This window comes from Cannabis sativa, chromosome 4 (assembly GCF_029168945.1).
Source record: "Cannabis sativa cultivar Pink pepper isolate KNU-18-1 chromosome 4, ASM2916894v1, whole genome shotgun sequence".
NCBI lineage: Eukaryota > Viridiplantae > Streptophyta > Magnoliopsida > Rosales > Cannabaceae > Cannabis > Cannabis sativa.
In genome coordinates this window covers 2,563,468-2,588,574 of record NC_083604.1, presented here as the reverse complement: position 1 = coordinate 2,588,574, position 25,107 = coordinate 2,563,468, and the positions used below count along the sequence as shown (strand labels likewise).

Sequence of the window (25,107 nt, the reverse complement as noted above, 5' to 3'; positions counted from 1 at the left end):
AATTTTTAAATTTTTTATTATTATTTGAAAACTAAAAAAATTAGAGTATTGTATCGAATATCATATATTTAAGAATAAAACTTTCTTAGTTAAATAAATAATGTAAAATAAACTTTTTTAAATTTGTTAAAATTATTTGTGCTATTATATGGTAATGAGTTATATTAAAAATTTTGTATTATTTTATGAATGTGTATATATAATATGTAAATGCATCAAACTATAACAAAATAAAACAATAAATAATTGAGACTTTAAATAAAAAAGATATAAGTAAAACTAGTTTAATAAAATTGTATATTAAATATATACAAAAATAATATATATTATATATAATATATATGTTCGGTCGGTTTGCCATTGACACTAAAACCGACCATGTTAAGGCGGTTTTAACCGAAGGCGGTTTTTTGGTTTTCGGTTTTTTCAGTGTCATTTTTTCGGTGTTCGGATGGTCGGTTTTTTAGATTTTTTGTTCACCCCTACTATTTTGTATCATTTTTTAAAATATAAATTTATTTCATTATTTAATATGATATATCTCATTAGTAATTTTTGTAAAATATAGAATTTAAAATAGGATAAGTTAAGAAATATCTCTTTTTTTTTGTATCCATTAATCAAAAATATTCTCATATTATATTTTATTAAAATCTACTCACTTTTGTGAGTGAATTGCCTAATATACCTTTGCTCTCCACTTAAGTATAGCACATGATTAACATTAATTTAAGAGGTTTAATGGGGACATTATTTATAAAAGTGTGTATATCTTAAAGAATATAGAAATGAAGGTAAAAATTAAAACAAATAAAGTAAAGTGAATATACAATGTAATTTTCACATTTAAAATAGTATTAGAAAATTTTTAATTATTTTTTTCTTATGTTTTATTTATAATTTTACGAACTAAAATTCTTAATTACAAAAATAAATTTGTTTACAAAAGTACACTTAAAAGTAAAAATACAAGTAAGAAATAACCAAAAATTAATAAAAAAAAACTAAGAAAAATCAACTATAAACAAATTATAAAACAATCAACCAAATAGTTTATTATTTTTTTACTGAAGTGATATTTTCGTAAATAAAAAAGTTTAAAGACTAAAAATTAATTTTTTTTATATAAAAGTATTTTAGTAATTTTTTTTTCAAATTTTTAGTCTTTTATATAAATTTTAAATAAATTAATTAATTTTAATTTATTATTTAACGAAATAAATAGTCTTAAATATTAATTTTACAAAATAAAATGACTAAAATAATATTTATTAATTAAATAAACCGATATATACCTAGATAATAATATAAGTAAATCTGAATAAATATCAAATATATGAATTAATATGCATTTCCATCTGTCCTTAATTACAGCCCTAATAAATAACATTTTATAATGGATAATCATTTTTAGACACGTATTTTTTAATCATTAGCATAATAACTATTAATTAATAAGCTTTAATTATAGAAAAATAAATAAAAATCTGACATATACATTATAGAACAGAACACAGCTATTTTTTTCATTATTAATGCAACATATTTTTACACGTTGATATAATTATTACAACCCACAGCTGTAATTAAATTAAAAAAAAAAAACATAAACCCAGCACATACATAATTAATTTAATAAAAAATACATAATTAATTAATATATAATACACAAGAAGAATTAATAAAATTTATGATAATATTAAATTTAATTAACGAGTCATGCCTCCTTCAACAGTTGGAGGAGTGGGACCCATTGCCACCTCACGATTCTTCTCCTCTGCATTTCCATGCCATCCTATACAATAAACCAATTTAATTAAACAACAAAACCATATCATTAATTCAATTAATTATCTTCATGATTCTATTTCTTATTATTTTATGGATATATGAGTCAATTTATTTATTTATTATTATTTTTTAAAAAAACTATTGCAATTAATTTGATATTAGAAATACATGAGTTAGTGTGTAGATTTAATAGTAGGTCAATCATTAATTTTCCAATAAATTATAGTATAGTTCAAATATTTAGTTATACTTGTATAGTATATCAATATAATGACATATAACAATTTTTTATTTCAAAAAACATATAATAGTTGAACTCTATAACTAATATAAACAATAGTATAATATAGGAAAATTATTAGGTCAGAATATCCTTGTAATTTTTTTTTTTTATTTTTCATATAAAGTAAAATAGTACACATTATACTCATAGTCGATATTCTATCTATTTTCAAAAAATTCTAAGTTTTTAAAGTGTTAAAGATATATTCAACTAATTAACTGTACGAGTGCTTATTTTATTTTATACGCTTACTAGTAACTATTTTAAACTTCTTTTTTAGGCATAAACTATTCAAAATTTCTTGAAACATACTCGATGTCTACTATAACTATATAAACAGTCATAAAAACGATATTAGAACATAATTTCTCTAAATGCATAGTAGAGCAGGAGTAACGCCTATATCGAAAAAAACATTTAGCATTAAAATAAAATTGAGATTATAAGTATTGGTACCGATTTGCATATTGTAACCGCGGTTTTGGAGCTCGCGGTACTCTTGGCATAGGGCACAAGTTTCACAGAAGCAATGAGTCAAGCAATCGTTGCAAGGGGACTCATGTAGGGCATGTTGTTGTCTCATCTTTGATCTATAGAAGCAAGAATAACAGCATGTACATCCTGTTACACACATTATCAGTGTGTACAGTGCTCCACTTGCTCCACATGCTACAACAACAACAATTCAATTCACTATCATAATAATATTCACAAATTTATATACAATTACATTCTTTCTAACATTTTTATGCAATTTTTTATATATTTACATTTTTACTGAAAATTACGTTACTTTTCCCGCAGCAACGATATTATTTCAAAAACAACAATCTGTATTTTTGTAAAAAAAAAAAAAAATCCGCATAAAAATGTAAAAAAATTTGTTATTTTTATGTATTTATAAATAATCCCATTGATATATTAATCTCTCCAAGTCCAAATAAATAACTATGATGGGATCATATAAATTATTATCAAGAGTAATTAGTATCATTTATATATATAATATTTTTGAAAATGGAATAATATTTGGAATTTGATTTTTGGCAGGGTGTTAAAAATTTAGGTTAGCTCAATAATTCATCAATTTGGGATAAAATGATAAACCATTTGCTCTTTTTCAGAAATATTTGATACAATTCAACAAAATTAAAAGTAAAATTTTGTTAAAAAAAATTAGGTGTGTGTCCAAGTCCAACACTAATAACATTATTCATGAGATATTAAATACAAAATTTGTTATTCTCTTATTTAGTATTTTTGAAAACTATGAAAAGTTTTTTCTATGTCAAAATAATAATAATAAGATTTTAAAAAATGAGAGCTTTTAAGTGAATAATAGTCCACCATTTTTGTGACAAGTTTAGAGATATATTTTGCAAAAAGAATATACATGTGTAATAAAATAAAAATATTAATGCATAAATAATTTATACAATAGTAAAATATAATTAACTTACATGTAGATCCCTTATCAACGATCTCTGCAATTTGGCCAAAGGTAATGCAAGGGCACCACATAGTTATACAACCTAATAATTCATTATTAATACAAATTAATTAAGACATAATTAATTAAATTTAGATTAGATAAGAAACGACGTCGTTTTGAACATAAAACACTTACAATTTTTAACATCGGAAAAGCAGTCGCAGAGACCAGTTGACCATGGAACCAGATCTCTGGGCCGTGGAGGAGGAAAGGGTTGCCCAGTCTGAGATGTACTGTACCCACTTCCGTCGCCGCTGTAGTATGGGGCGGAGGAGCTCACCGGAATCCCTGTTGGGGTGTACTCCGGCGCCGGAGCTGGTGGTGCCGTGAACTTTTCGTAAGTTGACTTTTGGTCATAGGAACTCATGATGATGATGATGGTGATGAGTTTTCACTAATTGATTTTGAGTTTTGAGAGAGAAATTAAGAATGTGTGGACTGTTGGTAGTACTAAGGAAAATGGGTTTTTGGGGTTATATTTATAGTAGTTGCCTATCTTGAAAATATTATAAATAGATAATAAAAAAATAAAATAAAATTATTATTGTTATTATTATTATTTTTGTGTGCAAACAAGTTGTGCAGTTGACCTTGAATAAAATGTATTGAATTATGATAATATTAATTATACTAGGTTACTATTTTGTTTGATGTATTATAGATTGAAGAAAAAAATGTAATGCATTTTATTTGTATATATTAATTGCTTTTAGCACCAAAATGTAGTATTGGAAAATAAACACCACTTCTATACCATCAATAAATATATATCTAGAGCATTGCTATTAAATATTAATGGTGTCTAACATTTTTTAAACGTGTCACTTTACGATTAGCTAGTGATACTCTTTAAAAGTTATTACATTAAATTATATGAGACCTGATATATAGTTAGACTAATAACGATATTAATATATAAAAGAGTATTAAACACTACTATATAGTACTCTTCAACATTTCTCATATATTTACTAACTATAATAATACTAATATCTTAAAAAAAAAATAATAAATTATTATTTTTATAAAATTTAATCGAGTTTGAGACATCTTTGACAAAATTTTAAAATGGAACCTTTGAATTAAAAATAAAATCAAACGAAGAGCAATAAACTATTGCATTAAAAAATTCACTTGTCAAATATTGTAAATGTAATTATAACATAGAAAAAAAAAAATATAGCATTTTTTATATATTTATGATTTTGTTTTTGAATAAAATCAGCATTTTATTAAGAAATATCATCCAAAACCAAGAAGAGTATTTAAACAAAAACTACAGTCTACCTCAAAATGAAAAGATTGCACATGTGCACCACTTTATTAGCAGATTGCTTGACAAAACTCAAGATAAAAGAGCTTAAACTATTCATAATAGCCTTATAATAAAAAATGAGCCAATTTTAAAATTGGGGCTTAAAAGAGGGCATGTTAGTAGGGGTGTTCATCAAACCGCTTAAATTGCTTAAATTGCCCGCACCGTAAAAAAAATGCGGTTTGAAATTCTTTGTAGTGTGGTCACAGTTGAATTTTTCTTAAACTGTACGGTGCAGTGCAGTTTGCGGTTTTGAATTGTTAATATGTGGTTCAAACCGCACTCCACTACATATTATAAAAATACTAATTTTTATATTTATTTAGGTCCAATATGTGAATGTCCAACCCAACGTTCACTAATTATTGTATTATTGAAACTTAATTTTTGTTTTCATATTTATTTTCAAGGCTTATAGTATTTTTGACAAGTGTTGCTCAAGCTTTGTTGTATGTGTGATTGTTTAATTATTGGTGATAGTCCAAATCGCGGAAACTGCATTGCACTGCACCATTTTTTGCGGTACAGTTTCCGCAATTTTTTAGTTTTGTAGTGCGAGTGTGGTTTGGAAAATTTAGAAAACTGCATGTGTGGGTTGATTTAAAAAAATGGTCAAAAACTGCACCATCCGCACCACGAACACCCCTACATGTTAGGCTAAGGACTGCGACAGTGTCCCGTCGCTACTGTCCTACCCTTCAATTTAGTCATGCATAATTTAATTACACTAAACACAATAGAAAATCAGAATTATTTTACTGAAAAGTAAATAGAAACTTTTATTAATGGATAAATCATAATTCATTATATATAAATATTGTTCATCGAATGAACAAAAATAAGCTAACTAATTGTTTATAATTATAATAATAAAAAAAACTCTAACCTCTTTAACTAAATGACGCACAAGTTGTAACAGTAAAATATCAAAAGAGTGCAAAAAATACTAAAATTTTATCCCAAATAAATATATAACAAATTATACTTATTAATAGCTACCAACGAAGCTTTCAAGAAGAGAAAGGTTGGGTATGTCCAACCCGGAATTACTGAGATTATAGACATCAAAGAAGCTTTGAGTTGAATTGCGACTCATCCGTGGAACAATGTAGTGTTAGAAACGGATAGTTTGATGTGTGTCCAAGTAGTCAAAAGTCAAGTTTTTATGTCCTCGTAGTTTGGTTTTATTGTTTTAGGAATTTATTTTTGGTTTTATCTTTTGTTGAGTTATTTTTTGTTAAACGATCTGCAAACAAGTTGGCTTATTGCTTGGCAAGAGACTCTTATTTCTCTACAGGTTGTGTGTTTCAGTTGGAGGATTGTTCCTCTGAAGTGCAATCTATTATTTTGAACGAATTTATTCATTAATAAACTTCCTGATTTATTAAAACAAAAAAATAGCTACCAACCAAATATGTTAAAATAAAAATTAGATAAATACAAAGCATTTATTCCTAGTAGCATCGTTAATTAGTATACCCTTTTCTTCCTAGTTTTATTGTAGATATATAATATTAGAGAATTCAACTATGAATAGTGTAATGGAATGAACAACATAATTATTAATTAGTTGTAATAATTAGATATTAATAATATTGAGTAAAGAAGGGGTTTATAGGAGACTTAGTCTAGGCCTGCAGTGGTTGACTTAGTCATGGTTGATTTTGAAGCTTCTTTCCCAATTCCAATTTCAATTACAGCTACGCGTAACATTAATAAGAAGAGGAGATAAGATCAATTTCTTTGAATTTGGACCTTTAATAAAAAGACAATAAAAGAAAAACTATCTATGGGTCCTTTTGAAAAAGACAAGCGTGTCACCTTTGGAAAAATATTAATATCATTATGGGGATAAAATTAAATTAACAATTTTTTTGTTGGGTATTGTAGACTAATGTTAAAAAGAAAAGAAATTCTTGAAAGGAAAAAAGACCGGAAGGCCTCTTGACTTAATATTTAAATTTTTTTCCAATCATACATACATAAATAAAAAATTTATAACTAAAAGTATGAAGATCTAATCTTAAAAGAAAAACTAGTAATAGAATTGTGATTTTAATGTATATAATTTTTTTTCCCTAGGCTCAATTTTAAACGTTTGCACAGAACTCTCACCCTCCCTAAAGACGATCCTCTACTATTCAGTTGTATATTATTACTAGTTTTTGAACGTGCGTTGCACGTGTAATATATAGAGGAAGATTGTATGTAAAAAAAAAGAAAAATCACATGTTATTATTATAAAGATAAATTTTTTAAAAAATATATAAACATCGTAGGTATAATCAAAAAGTTAATTGAAAGTAAATTATGAATATCAATAATTTGTATCATAAATATGTTTGATAATAAAATTTTTAAATAATTGATAATATTTTATGTTATAATATATCGAACATATAATTTTAATACAATATATACGTATTAGAAGACATTGAAATAAAAGAAAAAAAAATACATATACTTAGAAAATGGCATAATAATAAAGAATTTTAATAAAGTAATACATTTGAGTTGTTCAAAAAATTAAAAAATAATACATTTGATACTAAACTTTAAAATGAAATTAGAAATTACACATACTTAAAAATTTGATATAATAATAAAAAGTTCCTTCAATTAAAATTAAATATGGTAGAATACAAAGTTTTTCTAAATAAAATATATAACACAAAAAATTTACTAAATAGCAATTATCAAAAGGGTAATAGCTACCAACATTACCATTTTTTTTAAACCATCATTACTATGTATAATTCTATTCGAAATTTTTTATATTTTAAGGAAATTTTTAAGTATCAATTAATTTAAAATATATTAATATCATTTTAATAAATATTATATTAAATTCACATAAGCATATATTAATATTTAGCAAAGATATTTAATATGAAAAACATAATGATAAAGGTAAATTAAAATTACATATTAAGCTAATATATATAATTCTATTAGTTATTTTGAAATTTATTATTATAATTAAAATAATTATTAAATTAAATACACATGAGATATAAACAATAAATAGTAAGATATATTTTTAGAAAGTTATAAATATTAATTAAAAATATGTATTTTTTTCGTAATAAAATATGCAGATCTATGCTAATATATATTGTAATTATTTATAATTTAATTTGTTCTTCAAAATAAAATAATGTTATTAAAAAAAATTTACTTATGGTCTCTAATTATTAAATTACCATATGCATTTTTTCTAAAAAAAATAACTAATGTGCTCATCTTTAACAGTGTAAATTTAAAAAATGAAGAAAAAAAAAAGAATAAATATATGAAAGAGATGAGATGAGGTAGGGCGTGAAAGTCTAACAGTAATTTTTTTATTGTAACCTATAAATATTAATTAAAAATATGTATTTTTCGTCATGGTAAAAATATGCGTATTTAAGTTAATATACACTTCAAAAAAAAAAAATTGGTAACAATTAAATTTGTAAAGTTAACGTAATTGAGTCGTTGTTGTATAGTTATGGTGCTCTGCTTTTTTCTTTTCTTTTTATGAAAGGAAAAAAATTGGGATAATTACATAAGGTAAAAATGTAAAAAAAATTACATTTTTACGTTTAATTTTTTTTATATATATTTTTACAGTTTTTTATAGAAACAACAAGAAAACTACATAAAAATAACATCAAAACAACAACAAAAATAACATACAGATAATAAAAAATCAACAACAAATTAACAAGAGTACAACATAAAAAAAATCGTATTTTATATAAATAAAATCAAAAAAATCGTAAAAATATTTAAAATTCCATAAAACCGTATTTTTGTAATTTTTTTGTTGTTTTTGTGTATTTGTGAAATAATTAAAAACAAAATTGATTGGGTAAGAACTAATAATGGGTTTACTTAAGCAACACTAAAAATTGCTCCTATTGTTGATGCTCTTATTTCTAAAAAATCCCTGACTAAAATTATTAGTCACAAAAATTATAATTTATTAATAATATATTGTGAGTAAAATTAAATTAATAATAATTTATATTTAAATATTACTTTTTAGTAGCAAGTAATTTTGTTTGGACTATTAGTGAAAATGTCACTAAAATTTGTATTTTTGGTAGTCATATAAACAATATTATTTCTTTTTTGTAATTATTTTTAAATTTACTTTCCTCTTTAGAATAAAATTATTTTTATTTAAAGAAATTTATTGTGGTTTCTTATTATTAAATTGCAAAATACGTTTAAAAAAAAAAAATTCCTTCAACAATGTAGATTCATAAATAAGTTAGAAAAAAAAAAGGAAGAAAATAGTTATAAAATGTAGAATAGATGAGATAGGGGTATATAATTATGGAAAGTGTAGTAAATTTTTTATTGTTGAATAATTTTATTAATATTTTATTGATATATATAGGTGCATGTAAGGCATAAAAGGTGCAATTCCATTAAACTAATAGTTTTGGTTGACCTTTTTATGAATAGTAATACTTATTGGCTCTTTTAATATATGTAGGATTTTGGAGAAGTCATATTATTGTTCTTAAATATTTATTAAAAAATTAATAATATTATTTACGTATGAAGTGCTATAGTTTAATGAAAGCCAGTCAAAATTGTAAGTTCTTTCTTACGACAAAAGTGCCATTAGTTTAAATACTCTGGCTTTCTCTCTGTTTTAAGTGCATTTTACTATCCTCTACTTTCTAATCTCTCTCTTTTCTCTTTTTTTCTCATATGGAAGAATTTAGGGCCGACCTTAAGAGTATCTCTAACGAGCTCACCAAATTTAATGTCACAAACTATTTTCACTCCAACCACAACACCAAAAATTACACTAAAAAATATTCATTATTATTATATATTTTTTAATAAAATAAAAATAATTATGGTATTTACATTTAAATTTACACACAATAAATTAAAAGATGTTTTTACAATGCAGCCCTCCAAATAAAAGAGTCACGCGTGCAACAGATAGTTTGAATTTTATTTTCGGCGTGTTAAATTTTTTTGATTTTTTTTGGAAATTTTACAAGATATCTTAAATAACTATAATGTCATGACCATGAAAAAAAATAAACTAAAATTCTACAATGCATAAGGGGTCCACCGATGCACCCCTATTTATTTCAGCATATGAGAGAATTTTTTAGTCTAATTTGTTTCATGGTCGTCTACGTTGCAGTTATTTAGGACATCCTGTAAAATTTTGAGAAATTCAAAAAAATTTAACACGCCGAAAATAGAGTTTAAACAGTCTATTTCACACACGTATAAAATAAAAGAGTTTCGCGTGCAATAGACAGTTTGAACCTTGTTTTGGCATGTTAAGTTTTTCTGAATTTCTTGAAATTTTGTAAGAAGTCTTAAATAGCTATAATGTAGACGACCATACAAAAATTAAGCTGAGAAATTATCTCAGATACAATAAATAAAAGCACATCGATTGATCCATTTTAAGAGAGTATATTGTAAAAATAACATTTTTAATCTTATAAATACAAATAATAATATCAATATCTATAATATAAATTAAATAATACTAATAATAATAATTTTTTTTTTTAAAAAAAAAAATGTCGTAGCTACAGTGCCACGTGTACTGTAGCCACACGATATATATACTGCAAACTTTGGTGCTACGTTGGATGGATTTTATACACCAAACCTAAGTTTTGGTGCTACGTTGGAGTTGCTCTAACCATATATGAGTCGCGTTTGTGTCTAGGGTTCTTAATTTCGTAAAGAGAAGTGCTAGTTAAAGTATTCTAATGCAATTTCTTTTTCAAATTTTGAGTCCAAAAATTACATGCCAGATTTTTTTTGTTTTAATTTTTTTATAATGGTATTTTTTTTAGTTACAGTAATATATTTGTAAATTTTAAACAATTCAATTTTTTTTTAAAATTTATAGTTATAATATTGTGATTATAACAAATACTACATATATAAAAAAAATATTGTGATATGTATTTTTGGACAATGAGATTGAAGAAAATATCATATATAATATTTAATAAAAATATCATATTTTGTATAAAATTCCTCTTAGGAAAGGAGTGGCCAGCTAAAGATGATATATAGTGTTTTCTAATGTATTATGATATCAAAATCAAATGAATCAATATTTTTTCCTAAACAAGAGTAATTGAAGAAGAACTACTATTTATTATTATTTTCGATTTTCAATTGGGGCTGAAATGAGTTGATATAATTCATTGAGATGACTTACATTACTATGTTACGTACTCTCTCTACCATTGATTTCTATTGCTATGTATAATATATATAGGGTAAATACTATTTTGGACCCCGTGTTTTGCAAAAGTTATAGATTGAACTCTGTGTTTTGTTAAATGACAAAATGGACCCTGTATTTTCTAAAATAGTAAAAATAGGACCCTGAGCTTAATTTTTTAAAACTTTTTTTTTAATACAACCAACTTGAAGACAATGCTTAATACGAACAAATACAAAAAAATGTAAACAGTTTTGTCATAACACTATTAGATCGAATTATAATTAAACTTTATTTTGACAAAAAAATCAATTTAGGGTCCTATTTGTACTATTTTAGAAAATACAGGGTTTATTTTGTCATTTAACAAAATACAGGGTCCAATTGGTAACTTTTACAAAACAGAGGGTCCAAAATTGTATTTACCCAATATATATACTTCACAATATCACAAGACTTAGCAGTCAGTCAATTTGCTTGTCCATTTTTCTCGTATTTTTCTATTTGGCTAATATCAAGCACTTTGTGTACCCCACTTGCCATAAGAAATCTGCAAAAAACAGAAGAAAATTAAAAAAAATTAATTATTAAGATTGAAAAATTATACACTGCATTCTTTATTTGTTTTGGTATTTTGGAAATATTTTTAGTTCAATTTTTTTCATGGTGTCTATGTTGTAGCTATTTAAGACATTTTGTAAAATTTTAAAAAATTAAAAAAAAAATAAAAATAAAATTAACATGCTGAAAATAATATTTAAATAGTCTATTTCACATACGTATAAAATAAAATAATCTTGCATGTAATAAATTGTTTGAACTTTGTTTCCAACGTATTAAATTTTCTAAATCTGTCAAAATTTTGAAAAATATTTTTAAATAACTACAAATTAGACGATCATGAAAAAATCTTAAATAAAAAATTCTCTCATAGAAGTATCTAGGATTAATGAATAATATATTTGAAATTAACATACTTGTGTTTGAAATCTGTAGTCATTGTTTGGCAGCCACCAGGCAGTGATGACTGCATATTAATGGCTATATTTGGGTTATGAATACTCTGTCTTATGTGCATCCAACCATATTGTCCATGCTCCTTATCCGATACTTTTGCTCTGAATTTTCAACATCAAATATAACAATTTAACATTTCTTTCAAAAACAGAAAAAAACATAACAAATTAACAATATGTTATTAGGGATATGATTTTGTCCCGTGATTGTACTTTCACGGAATGTATTCCGTGATGTACGACAGCCGTCAGATGAGGGACTTATTTGATCTGACGGTTGAGATTGATCTAGGGGTAATTAGGGTTAAAAATTAGAAACGTACCCTGACACTCATTTAATGTACCCCGAGACCCATCTAATGTACCACGGAATACATTCCGTGAAAGTACATCACGGGATAAAATCGTATCTCTATGTTATTATTAGTACTATTGCATTTCTATAATAACTGATGGAAACCAAGCTGCTTAGCACTATTATATCAAGTATTATTTTATATTTAGTTAACAATTATTTTTAATATTTATTAAAATAAAATAAATGAAACTTAATATTAAATTGTACCACTAATAATATTATACATCACAAGAATATTAAGTACTATAAATAACCTTTCGTATTTCTTATAATAATACTACAGGTGTTATTACGTAAGATTTAAAATTGTGATGAGAAGTGCTTCTATCATCATTGTGTTTAAAAATATATGTGGAAGTACTTTTTTTTTAATGCTGGTGTTTGTTATAATTATAATATTATTATTGTAAATTTTTAAAATTTTAACTCTCGATATTCTAGTTTATTAAACAATTAAATTTATTCGGATTTTTTAAAAAAATTCACAAAAATAATGTTATAACAGTAACGAATACTATAGCATATGTTTTCGTGGTGAAAATTAAAATAATAGAGATTGTAATTAATACTCTTAATTTAGTTTTAACGTACCGATACATATGAGCGTCGATGGCAGCCGGATCATCGTTTGAGTCGACAAGGCAGCCTTCACTCACCCAACAATCTCCACAAGCGTCCAACTCCCACCCTTCAAGTTTTCCTTCCTAAAGAACAAAGTGCAAATATTGGTCATCTATTTTTTTTTTTTTTTAATTTTGTGAGACTAATTATTTAAAATCTCTTATAAACTACTTATTAATTAATTTACCTCAATGAATTGTCTGAATGTTTCAATGGCTTCAATGCCTTTTGCCTTTGCATCTTTAGGTTGTGAGATTATGTTCATTCTAAGCTCAATGGATTCCAATGGTTCTTCAAGATCTTTTATGAGGCTACCAATACCTTCTTCTGATCCTTCAAGCTTCATCCGTACCATTTCAATGATAATCTTTACCACCATGTAAGCTCCTAATATATAATTAAGACATAAAAATAACCACAATATCATGAGGTCAAGGTAATAAAGGTCCAAATATTCGAAAATAAATTTATCAACCTCTTTATAACTCACTAGTTTTGTAGTTAGAGATTCAATTACATAATCCAACTTTTAATTAAGTTCAAAATAACATCTCAAATGCACAAAATCTAAACAGCCTAACCCTAACATATTATGTTAATTGGGAAACTTACAAAAATACTGAAATTTGAGTTAACTTTTACAAAAATACTGTCACACGGAAATATTTTCAAAAATACTGTGTTTTTATAAGATACCAGTAAAACACAAAACACGACAACTCAAAATAATAGTAGAACACCAGTAAAACACCAGTGAAAACTTAACATAGTATACTGCAGTATGAAACTTATAAAAACATACAGTAAAAAAGTAAAAAATACCGCCTGACAGTATTTTTGTAAAAAAAAAGCAAGAGTTAGTATATCACGTAAATTTCTCTATTGATTTTCTTATATGTAATCGGCTGGGCCGGCCCTAAAATATAGGAGATAAGTTAAAAATTATATTTTTTTATTACAGATTAACTAAATATAATTCAAAATAATTTTAATTGATAAGGATCCTCTTTTATAATCAAAGTATCAAATATAACCTCTCATAACTTATCAAAATTAAAGTTCATAATACACATAAGAGGAATATGACTTATAAAACTGAGTATAAATTCAAGAGTAGTAAAATAAAGATTAAAATTAAAATAAAAAAATAAAAAATGGGTAAAGAATGTAATTTCTTCAAAATATAGTGGATCACAAAAAAAAAATATTTTTAGACCCTTATTTAGAAAAAAAAAAATGTAATATTGTTCAAAATTAATAAAAAAATGAGTTATTTTAAAAGGTAATTTTTGGGGCTCTTGGACTAGGTGGGTACTAAGCACAGGCCTAGCCCGCCTATACTTTGAGCCGGGCCTGATAATAGAGTGTCACTTTTTTCTATATCAGTAAGAGTGTTTTTTAAAATAAATAAAAAATTTATGATACTAAAAACAGAGTTTAAAATAATTTATTAAATTTATATAAAAAGGGATGCATGCAATTAAATGTTCAAACTCTATTAAAAAATTTTAAAAAACGAGTGGAATGTATGTAATTACTACAATATTCACAATCATATACAAAAATTTAAGTTAAAATAAAAACGTACCTACATATACTAAAAATAATTAAAAAGAGAAAAAGCTATACTTACCATCATCGAGAAAATAATTCTCTTTAAGAGCACCATGGCCAGATGTTTCCATCATGAGATGAGTTTCAATGCCATCTTCATTGAGATGCACACCTTTATCAATAACATTCCTATAACCAACTCGGTACAAGCAATGGTGACCACCTTTAGCGGTGATAAATCTAGTAAGTGCCATGCTCGTACGAGCATCGGTCACAATAGTCGTGTCAGGGTGCTCTCTCAGCACAATGGCCGACATCAGAGCAATGAGCTTGTCACCATTTATTGGATTACCCTTGTTGTCCACCACACCGCTACGGTCCACATCTGTGTCAAACACTATTCCTAAGTCCGCGGTGTTGTTCAATACTGCGGCTCTTGTCATGGCCATGGCGATTTTGTCTTCCGGGTTGGGAATGTGGTTAGGAAACATTCCGTCCGGGTTTAGGTGGAGCGAGCCGAAGGTGTCGGCACCGAGTTTGTCTAGTACGTCCCATGTGAAGAACCCTCCTGAACCATTTCCAGCGTTTACTATTATCTGCATACATAAATGCATGTAGTGTATAAAATATATAAGAGCTAGTCACATTATTATTTAAGAGAGTAATGATTTGTGTACATAAAATATTGCATTATCACAAATAATGAAGGGTTAAAAAAAAACTAACTAAATTGAGCACCAAATTAACAAAATGTTGATTAATTCTACAATGGTTTTGATAAAAAACACAATGTCTACTGTAAATGTGAAAAAAATTGCTGGTCCTATTTTGATGATACAAATAATTTTTTTTTCACAATTTCGAACTAATCTTAGTGTTAGGGGCCCAAGATGTACACATAACTAACCTTTAGAGCCGACCCTAACCATAGTGGAGAATTTCTCTCTCAAAAAAAAAAATAAAAATAAATAATCACTCTTGATCTTCTCTCTTTTCAAAGTCTCTCAATGTTGAACCCACAATATATAGCTTCTCTCTTTAACAGTTCACTCTTTTTCTATAATGTCAAAATGAATACAAATAAAATGGGTTGAAAATGAATTAGCTCCTCTAACTTGTAGCACTACAAAAAACGATATTAAAATAGATGTTGCAACTTTTAAGACTTAAATTCTACACATAATATGTCCTAAATTATCATAAAATTGCTAAAGGACATAAGTGATACCAAATACCAATAGTACCATACTCCTATTGATGTAATATGAAAAACTATGAATTACTTATAAATGTATTTTTACACTTATATAATCATGTTAAAAATGTCTCATATTTCCCATGTGATGTATTTTTACACTTATATATACATTTTATGTACCTGAAATCCTTGAAGAGGAGTGTCATAGTGAAGTGGATGGTTGATCCTTTGCTTGATAATTTCCCTTAGGTGAGTGGCATAAGCACTCATGAAATTGACACTTTTGGGGCGATAAGTGAGCATTGTGGACACCTTGGTGAGCCTATTCGCATATTTACGTGCAGCTTTCTCACATATCTCCTCAACTTGGGGTGAACTTAGTCCACCTTTCTTTGTGAAAAATTTCAGCCCATTTCTAGTGTATGGCAAGTGTGATGCCGTCATCTGCATATACATAATTCACATAAGATAAATGTTAGGGGACACCTTACTTAATTAAGGTTTCAAAGGAAAATGGTACTATAAATGTGTACTAATGTAGTAGCAATAATTTTACCATAATAGAAGCATCAAAGGAAAATGGAAGCAACACTGTGCTCATGAAGCAAGCGGGAGTTGTCGCGAGTCCCATGTCAAACGCCGCACAACCCGCGCGCGACAGCCCCGCGAACACCGCGCCACTTAACAAAGGTCCTGTTACTCTCGGGTCTTTTCCAAGCGACACTTTAACAACTTCATCGTTACTATTACTATTACTATTACTATTACCATTACTATTACTGTTACTACTCTGCTTCAACATTGCCACCACCCACTCCCCAAAACTCTCCGAAATTGCCTCAACCGCGGCCGGGGTCAAATCCACGGCCCGCCCCTTCTCTCCTTCCAACGCCACACCTCGAACATCCGACCCGTTTTGCAGCCTCCGAATTTTATCCATCTCTTCATCAACGACAACAACTTCATTGTCGTTTAACTTGGCTTTAACACTATAGTTACTAGTAGAATAATAAGATTTTGATGAACAAATAATGGGATTTTTAATGAATAAATGAGAAGAGAATGAAATGTAATTGCTGCTGAGGTTTTTGGTCTTGGATGGTATTTTCTTTTGGGCTCTGAAATTTTGAGGAGAAATTGAAGTTGAAGTCGTTGAAGCCATAATTTTTGAATTACGATGTCGTTTTGTATATTTTTCTCTGTTTCTATTTATATTGGCGCCCTTTCGGTTGCTTGTTACGTTTTCTAGTTTGTTACTTAAAAAATGGGGAGAGTTTTTAGACCAACCAAAATTTGGAGCTTGGGAAAGATAAGATATCATAGGTTGAAGTAGATACTAACCATGAATTTCATCATAACAAAATATCTATGAACAAAATTCCAAATGCTCATATTTTTTTTTTAATTTTAACTCTTGGCATGTTTTCTGAACTTTGTATTTGTTTTTGTTTTTATTTTCTCTTTGAAAATTGAAAGGGATGTCTCAAAATAGATTAAAGTTATAACTTACGCAAAAATATGTAATATAATGTCAATAGTTTTGGCAAAGTTAATTTTGAATAAATTTGTTTAAAATTTTAGGTGTTGATTTAGATACGTAATAATGTTTTTGTTTGTTAGTTCTGGAAATAGATATTTTGATTTAATACGTAGTACGTACAAACATTTAGTGCATGTTTGACATCATAATTAAAAAATTATTTTTTGTTTTTAAAAACAGAAAATTGTTTTTAAAAATAATTTGGCTTGTTTGGCCTTGCTTTTTAAAAACAGTTTTCAGAAAATAAAGTTACAAAAAACAAGAATTTTGAAAACAACAAAATGTTGTTTTCTGTTTTAAAAACCAATTCACTTTTAGTCCATATTATTTTTAAAAATCACTAACCAAACGTGACTTGTGTTTTAAAAACTTCAAAAACTATTTTTTGTTCTCATTTCTAAAAACAATTTTTTAAAACAAAAAACAGAAAATAATACCAAACATACTTTTGTTTATAATTAGAAGTATAAAATAAATATAAATTTTAATTTATTTTTACTGTTTAGATATAAAAATGTAAAAATATAAAAAAAATATTTAAATTTAAAAATGTAAAAAATTTACAAAAAAAAATAATGTTTAATGTAATTATTTTTTTTATAAGGCTTTTTGCTCTTTTAAATCAATAATAAAATTTTGATGGAAGAACCACTCATTTTCTTCGAAAATCTCATGTTGCATTGAACCTCTTGGAACTCTAAAAATATCTCTCATGCACACCATACATAACACAGGGTTAGATTTGTGCTTAGAACCTTTCATTCCTAATTTTCAAAAATGTCATTTTTCTTCTACATAGAGAAAAATATAGGTTTTCTCAAAAATACAATTTTCATATATAAAAATTAGAAAAAATAACAAATTTGTATTACCTCACAAGGCCAACCCTGGCTGCAATGTTTTTTAATGTACTATTTTTTATTTTTATTTTTTTTTTGTGTGTGTGATAGAGGAACTGTTCATTGTCTTCTAAACCAATTTTGAGAACCCAAATTAACATTTCTCACCTCGAAATCAATTCTTGAGTACCCAATTTAGCTCTTGAAAAATAAAAACAATCAATGAAGATACTCCTAATCATAGGTAACAATGGAAAGTCTTTTTTTTTTTTTTTAATTAAGTATTTATATATTATAATACATAATTTGAGTTTGGAATTTAGAATGCATATTGCTATATTTACTTAAGCTAGCCTCAAATAATTAAGAGAATTACCAAAGAATACTATTAGGGCCCGTTTGGTACGCAGGATTGGACTGGACTGGACAATATTGGATTATGCTGAAAGTAATCATGTGTTTGGTTTAAGAATTGACTGGACTATTTTATTTATTTCTTTTTAGAAAAAAAAAAACTTAAATTAAATAAAAATATATAATAATAAATTAAAATTAAAATATATAATAATAAATAAATATAAATAAATAATTCGTAGCAAAAAAAATAATATATTATATATAATTAAGAATATATCATAAATATATAATAAAATATTTTATCATATTTTTTATTTAATAAATAATTAAAATGTTTAAATAAAAATACTTGAATAATATTTAATTGTTTATCTTAAACACTAATTTAATCACTAATTTAATATAAATATTAATTTTTAAAATATTTATATAAATTTTTTAATAATTTAAAAATAATATATAATTTTATTGTCATATTTTTTTCTTAGAATCAATTTAAGTAATTATTATTTAATTAATAATATTCTAAATTTTAAAAACTTATGTATAATAATTCAAAATTATACATTTTTACTAATTTTAATGAATAAGTTTTTGATAAAAAAAAATGTATAAATAAATGTGCGATAAATATTTCCTTTAAATTCTTATTAAATTTAAAATACATTAATAAAATTTAAATTAAAAAAAGGATAAAAAAAAAAAAAAAATCTCACCTGCATGGGATTATTTATCCCACCCTGCTGGATGGGATAAATAATCCCAGACAGATGAGGTTAACTGGATTAGTTATCCAGACTTCTAACATGCCCAAACACTGGATTGGACAAATTAACCTGTCTAATCCAATCCAGTCCTGCGTACCAAACTGACCCTTAGTGTCTAACATCCTCATTAGTGTCATACCGCTATTAGTGTAATTAAATAGTCGGTATCATATAACTTAAGAAAATTAATTTTTGGAAATATCGTTAACTAATTATATGGTAACACCTATAAAGTATTAGGCACCACCAGGGCCGGTCCTAAAACAAAGTGGGCCACAAGAAAAAAAATTTATTTTTAGGCCCTTATATTAGAAAAAATGTGATATTTTTTAAAAATTAGTAATTAAAATATATAATTTTAAAAGAGAAAAAAAAATTGAGTCTCTAGGATAAGTGGGCACTAGGCACAGACCTAGCCTACCTATGCACGGAAGAGAGATACTCAATATCAATCAAAAGTGACTTCCACTACATTTACCGATTCACTAAATTGATGTTTAAAAAATTCTTAAAAATAGAAAGAAGAGACGACCCTGTGTCTCCAACACTGCTAAAAGAGAAACAAACTATAATTATTATTATTATTATTATTATTATTATTATTATTATTATTATTATTATTATTATTAATTATGAATGACACACAACCACATGATATGACATACCACAAAAGTCAATACATAGCTATTTTAACATTACATACATAAACAAACTTAATAACAATTTAATAAAGGTAATTATGTACATAAAGACAGACATTGAAGTTCTATTAAATATTAATTACTAATTTAAAACACCAATTATTTCTATTTGATCATAATCACATGTCTTGTGGAAAGAGAGGATCAGAACCAGGAATATCAATCCACTGAATCTGAACAAAGATTTCACCACACTCAACATTTCTTAGCCTTAAACACATGTCTTGTACAATTTTTCCACCATGCCAAACACAAGGGCTCTCATCAGATAAACAGTTTTGTTTTGTGGGTTGAACCCTCTTCACTACACACCCTTCTGGTAAATTTTTCAATCCCATTTTCAAACATTCTATGTATGGTTTAAGATCTATATCTGCATCTCCCATTCTATCATCTCCTGTAAATGTGTCCTTATCATACACTGTCTGTACAAATTATTAACACTCAAATTCATTAATTACTCACTAATCACATATTAATACTTTGATGAATTAATTCATTTAAATTACTTACAAGTGTTATTGGGGTGTCAAGACATGTTACTGAGAGAGTTAATTCATCATTCCATTCTGGATTGCAATTGTTTTTTACCACACGTGTCTTCAATTTCTGCATAACAATTTTTCATTGTTAAGATCAAAATTTTATCATTTTCACAAAATAATTTAATTTAATTATACTCTCTTTTTTGTACCTTTCAAAGTTAAAATTAAAGCAAAGTGAAAATCAAGAGAAAACCACAACCCAATACCCAACTTTTCTGGAAAATTAAAGCTAATAAACAAAATTGTAATTATTGTAAGAATCAAATTAATCAAACCCAAAATGAGAAAGTTTAATAAGATGATGATGATGAGAAGTGAAATTACCTGATTACCCATGGTAACAACCACATAAGGATCACTACTTAGAGTATCACGAACAGCAAGATTAAGCCCTTTTTTAACTCTAATCCTCAAAAGTCCCAACATGTTCTTCTCCATCTCAATTCTCAATATAAATATAAATAATAATACAAAATATTTTAAAAACAAAATTTCCTCTCTAGATCTCTTCTCTATATAACTCAATAAACATTAATTTCTTCTATTAGCTACCAAAGATAAGGATATTTATATACTAAAGATAAGTTAGAATTCTTCGTGGGAAGAAGCACATGTTTTTTTATTTTATTTTTTTCCACAACTTTATAGCTTTGCTTTTTTCTTTCATTTAAAAATAAGAAAAAGAAAATAAAAGTGTTGGGTCGATATCAAAGTTAGCCATTTGGAATTATTATTATGTATATGTATGCGTATGTGTTTCCACCGTTGTACTCGGTTTATCCATTGTTTGTGAATGGACAAGGTTGTTCTTTGTTTTGTTCTCCCAATACTTACACTTGTAATAATAAATCATTAACATTTGTATCAATGAAAACAAAAACCTAATAAATAATAATATTAATAATAATAATCAAGTTGATGTTGTAATTTATAATGTATACCGTGATAAACAAAATTAGAAAAAAAATATATATTTCTATATGTGTTTTCGAACACAAAATTGAGAAAGAGATTGTAATGATCTTTTCTTATTATATTATGATTATGATGCGGTTCACTTAAAAAAGAGTAAATTGTATTATAATATCTAATACATATTTTAAAATTTTTTAACTATTTTTAATAATTAACTGCCAAGATAGATAGTCTACGTGAACATAGTATATACAATACACGTGGTACGATTTTATTATTCCAAATATTATTTTTAAAAATAAATTATAAAAAGACCATTTTTTAGAAGAAAAAAAAATTACTCCTCGGTCTCATTAAAAATATTAAAAAATAAATAATAATATTATAAATTAAAAAATCATTAAATATTTTTAAAAAGTAAAAAAAATAATTTTGAAAAAAAAAAACCTAATATAGCCTTCACTTCCTTCTCCTCTATTTGCCTTCACCTACACAACCCTCACAAGAGGACTTTCTAGAAATTGGATATTAGTTGAGAAAAAAAATTAAAAACATAATTTTAAAAAGTTGCATATTATTTGAGACATCAATTTAAACAATTATATTGGTGCTAGTTGCTTTTCTTGTCCACTCAATCCCCACTCATCACTAACCAAAATTAAACTTCAAAGAAAGAATTGATTTTAGCATAGACTGTGGGACTCAAAATACTCTCCTCCTTTCAAGTTTGAGTATAAAATTACTCTACCTACTAGAGAATAACAGAATATCTCTACTTTCCTTTTATTTAATACTTTTCTATACTCTATTTTTATACCTTCATATTCATTCAAAATATATAAAGTTCAAGTTTTTATTTATTTTTTCCTTTTGCAAAGTAGAGAGCTTTGGTATATTTTTTTCCCTTTATAATAATACATATGATTTTTATGTCAAGTTCTTTTTCTAAACATTGCAGTTTATATTGCGTCAAGTTCCAATTTCTCCTCCTAATATTAAAGAAAAAAAGATTATTGCACATTATATTGTCTATGATAGTATATGGAGCTAAATGTTTAATTGTAATTTTTTATAACTTCTATACTCTTATTTTGTCGGGTTATATATCATTAAAGATTAGTCGGGTTATATTTTTGTCGAGTTTTTAAATTTGTATTTTTTGTCGGGTTATCTCGATTTGATTTGGGAGTTATTCAAATTAGACGTTTTACAAAAATTTTTACACACCCCTAGCCTAGATCTCTTAATAACTCAGCTCATGTTCTAGCCAAATGAGGTTTAATTTAGATTTTTTAACTTTTGGAAGGTGAGTCTCCATGTGTGCTCACCATTATTTTGTTTTCCTTTTAATGAAATGTTTTATGATTTCTTAGAAAAACAAACAATATAAATTTATATTTATTCAAAAAAAAAAAAAACAATATAAATGTATTTTTTTTTCTCATTTTTATAATCACTCTCTCATATACTCTTTTTGTATATTAATTTTTTTTTTCAAATAATCTTTTTCATGCTCCTCAGTAATATGCCACAAATGGGATTATTAAAAGGGAAAATGGTGGCAAAACCCCCCAATACTTTGGTTTTGGTTTCGCTAAACCCCCACAACCCAAATTTCTGCGGGTAAACCCCCAGAACCACTATTCTGTTATCAAAAACACACTTCTGTTCCCCTGACCCCGTTATGTGCCTACGTGGCTCAATCCAAGTAAGCAGCAGCTCGACACGTCATAAATTATTGTGACGTGGAAATAAAAATAATAGGATTAATGTTTGTTTTTCGGTTTAACTAATGGCTAATTACCCAAAATTAAAAGACAAAACATTAAAAGAAAAAAAACAGATATTTAAATTAAAATCCTCCAAACCCAGATCTATATTTTCTTAGTCACGAAGATCTGGGTTTGCAAAGGAGGGAAAATCCTCAAACCCCATTGTCGAAGAGAAGAGAAGAGAAGAGAAGAGAAAGAAAAGTGAAAGTATTGGGTACCTGTCCTCCATTGTCGAAGCTGAAGACCACAAACCAGAAAAAAAAAATATCTGCGGGGCCTCAGTACTGCGAATGTCGTCCCCCTCGAGTTGCACAAATGATAACATCCTGGACAAGTAGGAATCCTGGACGAAGGTTCATTAGATGCCCATGCCATGATGTGAGATTTTTCGCCCTAATTTTTATTTTCTTATGTCTCATTCTTTCCTTCTGTTCACGAGTGCTCCTGGTTGTGGCAGGAAGTAGAAGGGTGTGGCTTTTGGATGTGGTACGACCCACCCATTTGTCAACGATCGAAGGATGTGATTCCTGGGCCGCTAAGGAGAATTCGAAATCTGGAGAGAGAAGTGTCTATGCTATCATCTGAAGGTGTTGACAATGTTGTGACTAACCAAGAGCATTCTGAACCTGTTGAGAAGTCAATGACCTGCAAAGATAGAAATGAAGTTGTGGAGAGTTTTGATGACAACACTCCCACCATTGATGAATCCATAAATGGAAGTCATACATGTAAATGTCAAAGGAGTGGATGTATTAGTTACCTTGTAATATGTATTGCAATATGTATTTTTTTGTTTGTACTTAAAGCATGAGCAAGTAATTGTAACAATTGTAACTTTTGTTGATCAATGAAAGATGTTCTACTTTAAATTAGTTTAAAGCAAAATTTGCTTTGAGTCTTATATTACTACAAATTGTCCACTAATAGCATCCACAAAAAACAGAAATTAAAAGGCCTAAACACTAAAGAGTTTGTGTCAAAATGTAAGCATTATGTGCACTAATTCAGACACAGCACATAATGTGCAACAATAGCAGTTCAAAAAACTAAACTCTAAAGCCCTAAACACTAAAGTGTTTGTGTCAAAAGTAAGCATCATGTGCACTAATTCAAAATACAACAGTTTGTGCACAAGATGCTACAACAGGACACCGCTCCATCCTATGTATTAGACCCTCCAGCCTCAGCTGACCCAGGTCCACCACCTTCTGCAGCCTGCCTAGCCTTCCTTGCTTTTTCCATTTCTCTTCTTTTCCTTCTCTTCAATGTTTCCTTGTTTGGATTTTGTATTGGTGGCCTGCCCCCCAAATGACATATGTATACTAAGAATGCAGCAAAAAATTGTTACCTGAGTTGGAGGAGTAGGAACAGGTGCTGCATCATTCTTGCAAGTCCTCTTACTGTGTCCAGGTTTCTTGCATTTGTTACAATGCATAATTGCACCAGTTCTCCTTGTCTCTGTGCAATTTGGAGGGGGTGGCTCATCAGCATCTCTTCTTCACTTTTTCTTTGGTCTGCCTGACAAAATGTTTGCACCTGGGGGGAAGATTGGATTTCGACCTGTTTTGGGCCACTTATCAGGGCTTGGCACAGGGTATACTGTGTGTTCATAAGTCTTCTTGAAGGCCTCCATCTTGTACCAAGGGTGAATATAAGCATGGGATTGATGGTTGCAAAACCAGATTGCAGCTAAGGCATGTCCACATGGAATGCCTGTCAACTGGAATCCCCTACATGTGCATGTTTTCCCCTGTAAATCGACAGTGAAACCACCTCCTGGATTCATTTGAATTTGGAACATAGTTGCATTTGCCCTTGTTACGACACATCGT

General features: G+C 27.2%; 3 protein-coding genes across 4 annotated transcripts; all 3 read right to left on the bottom strand.

Moving 5' to 3' along the window:
- Positions 1-1,499: 1,499 nt before the first annotated feature.
- Positions 1,500-4,032, bottom strand: LOC115714181 (protein PLANT CADMIUM RESISTANCE 2). The gene is made up of 4 exons (XM_030642756.2): positions 3,702-4,032; positions 3,535-3,606; positions 2,531-2,743; positions 1,500-1,795 (listed from the first exon to the last, which is right to left on the bottom strand). The coding sequence occupies exons 1-4, from the start codon at positions 3,931-3,933 to the stop codon at positions 1,710-1,712; spliced, it is 603 nt and encodes a 200-aa protein (XP_030498616.1). The 5' UTR covers positions 3,934-4,032; the 3' UTR covers positions 1,500-1,709.
- Positions 4,033-11,002: 6,970 nt separating this feature from the next.
- Positions 11,003-17,128, bottom strand: LOC115714180 (uncharacterized). Of its 2 annotated transcripts, none has more exons than XM_061114789.1 (8): positions 16,396-17,128; positions 16,020-16,283; positions 14,721-15,237; positions 13,275-13,474; positions 13,058-13,170; positions 12,070-12,210; positions 11,519-11,642; positions 11,003-11,127 (listed from the first exon to the last, which is right to left on the bottom strand). In XM_061114789.1, exons 1-7 carry the CDS (start codon positions 16,999-17,001, stop codon positions 11,561-11,563), a joined length of 1,923 nt encoding a protein of 640 aa, XP_060970772.1. In that variant the 5' UTR covers positions 17,002-17,128; the 3' UTR covers positions 11,003-11,127; positions 11,519-11,560. The 2 variants fall into 2 exon arrangements, with proteins under 2 accessions (XP_060970772.1, XP_060970773.1); XM_061114790.1 differs by having other exon boundaries at positions 11,003-11,141; positions 11,531-11,642; positions 16,396-17,127.
- A 2,851-nt stretch (positions 17,129-19,979) lies between these two features.
- Positions 19,980-21,458, bottom strand: LOC115712086 (protein C2-DOMAIN ABA-RELATED 7). The gene is made up of 3 exons (XM_030640316.2): positions 20,913-21,458; positions 20,557-20,652; positions 19,980-20,468 (listed from the first exon to the last, which is right to left on the bottom strand). Exons 1-3 carry the CDS (start codon positions 21,024-21,026, stop codon positions 20,163-20,165), a joined length of 516 nt encoding a protein of 171 aa, XP_030496176.2. The 5' UTR covers positions 21,027-21,458; the 3' UTR covers positions 19,980-20,162.
- Positions 21,459-25,107: the final 3,649 nt, after the last annotated feature.

Excerpts from the sequence above, each read along its gene's own strand:
- LOC115712086 (XM_030640316.2), bottom strand. The coding sequence starts at position 21,026 with ATGGAGAAGAACATGTTGGGACTTTTGAGGATTAGAGTTAAAAAAGGG. Across the intron at positions 20,653-20,912 it reads TTGTTACCATGGGTAATCAG|AAATTGAAGACACGTGTGGT; the intron begins GTAATTTCACTT and ends ATTGTTATGCAG. Across the intron at positions 20,469-20,556 it reads TTGACACCCCAATAACACTT|ACAGTGTATGATAAGGACAC; the intron begins GTAAGTAATTTA and ends TAATTTGTACAG.
- LOC115714181 (XM_030642756.2), bottom strand. The coding sequence starts at position 3,933 with ATGAGTTCCTATGACCAAAAGTCAACTTACGAAAAGTTCACGGCACCA. Across the intron at positions 3,607-3,701 it reads CTTTTCCGATGTTAAAAATT|GTTGTATAACTATGTGGTGC; the intron begins GTAAGTGTTTTA and ends ATGAATTATTAG. Across the intron at positions 2,744-3,534 it reads CGTTGATAAGGGATCTACAT|CATGTGGAGCAAGTGGAGCA; the intron begins GTAAGTTAATTA and ends TTGTTGTTGTAG.
- LOC115714180 (XM_061114789.1), bottom strand. The coding sequence starts at position 17,001 with ATGGCTTCAACGACTTCAACTTCAATTTCTCCTCAAAATTTCAGAGCC. Across the intron at positions 16,284-16,395 it reads CCTTTGATGCTTCTATTATG|ATGACGGCATCACACTTGCC; the intron begins GTAAAATTATTG and ends ATGTATATGCAG. Across the intron at positions 11,643-12,069 it reads ACTACAGATTTCAAACACAA|ATTTCTTATGGCAAGTGGGG; the intron begins GTATGTTAATTT and ends TGTTTTTTGCAG.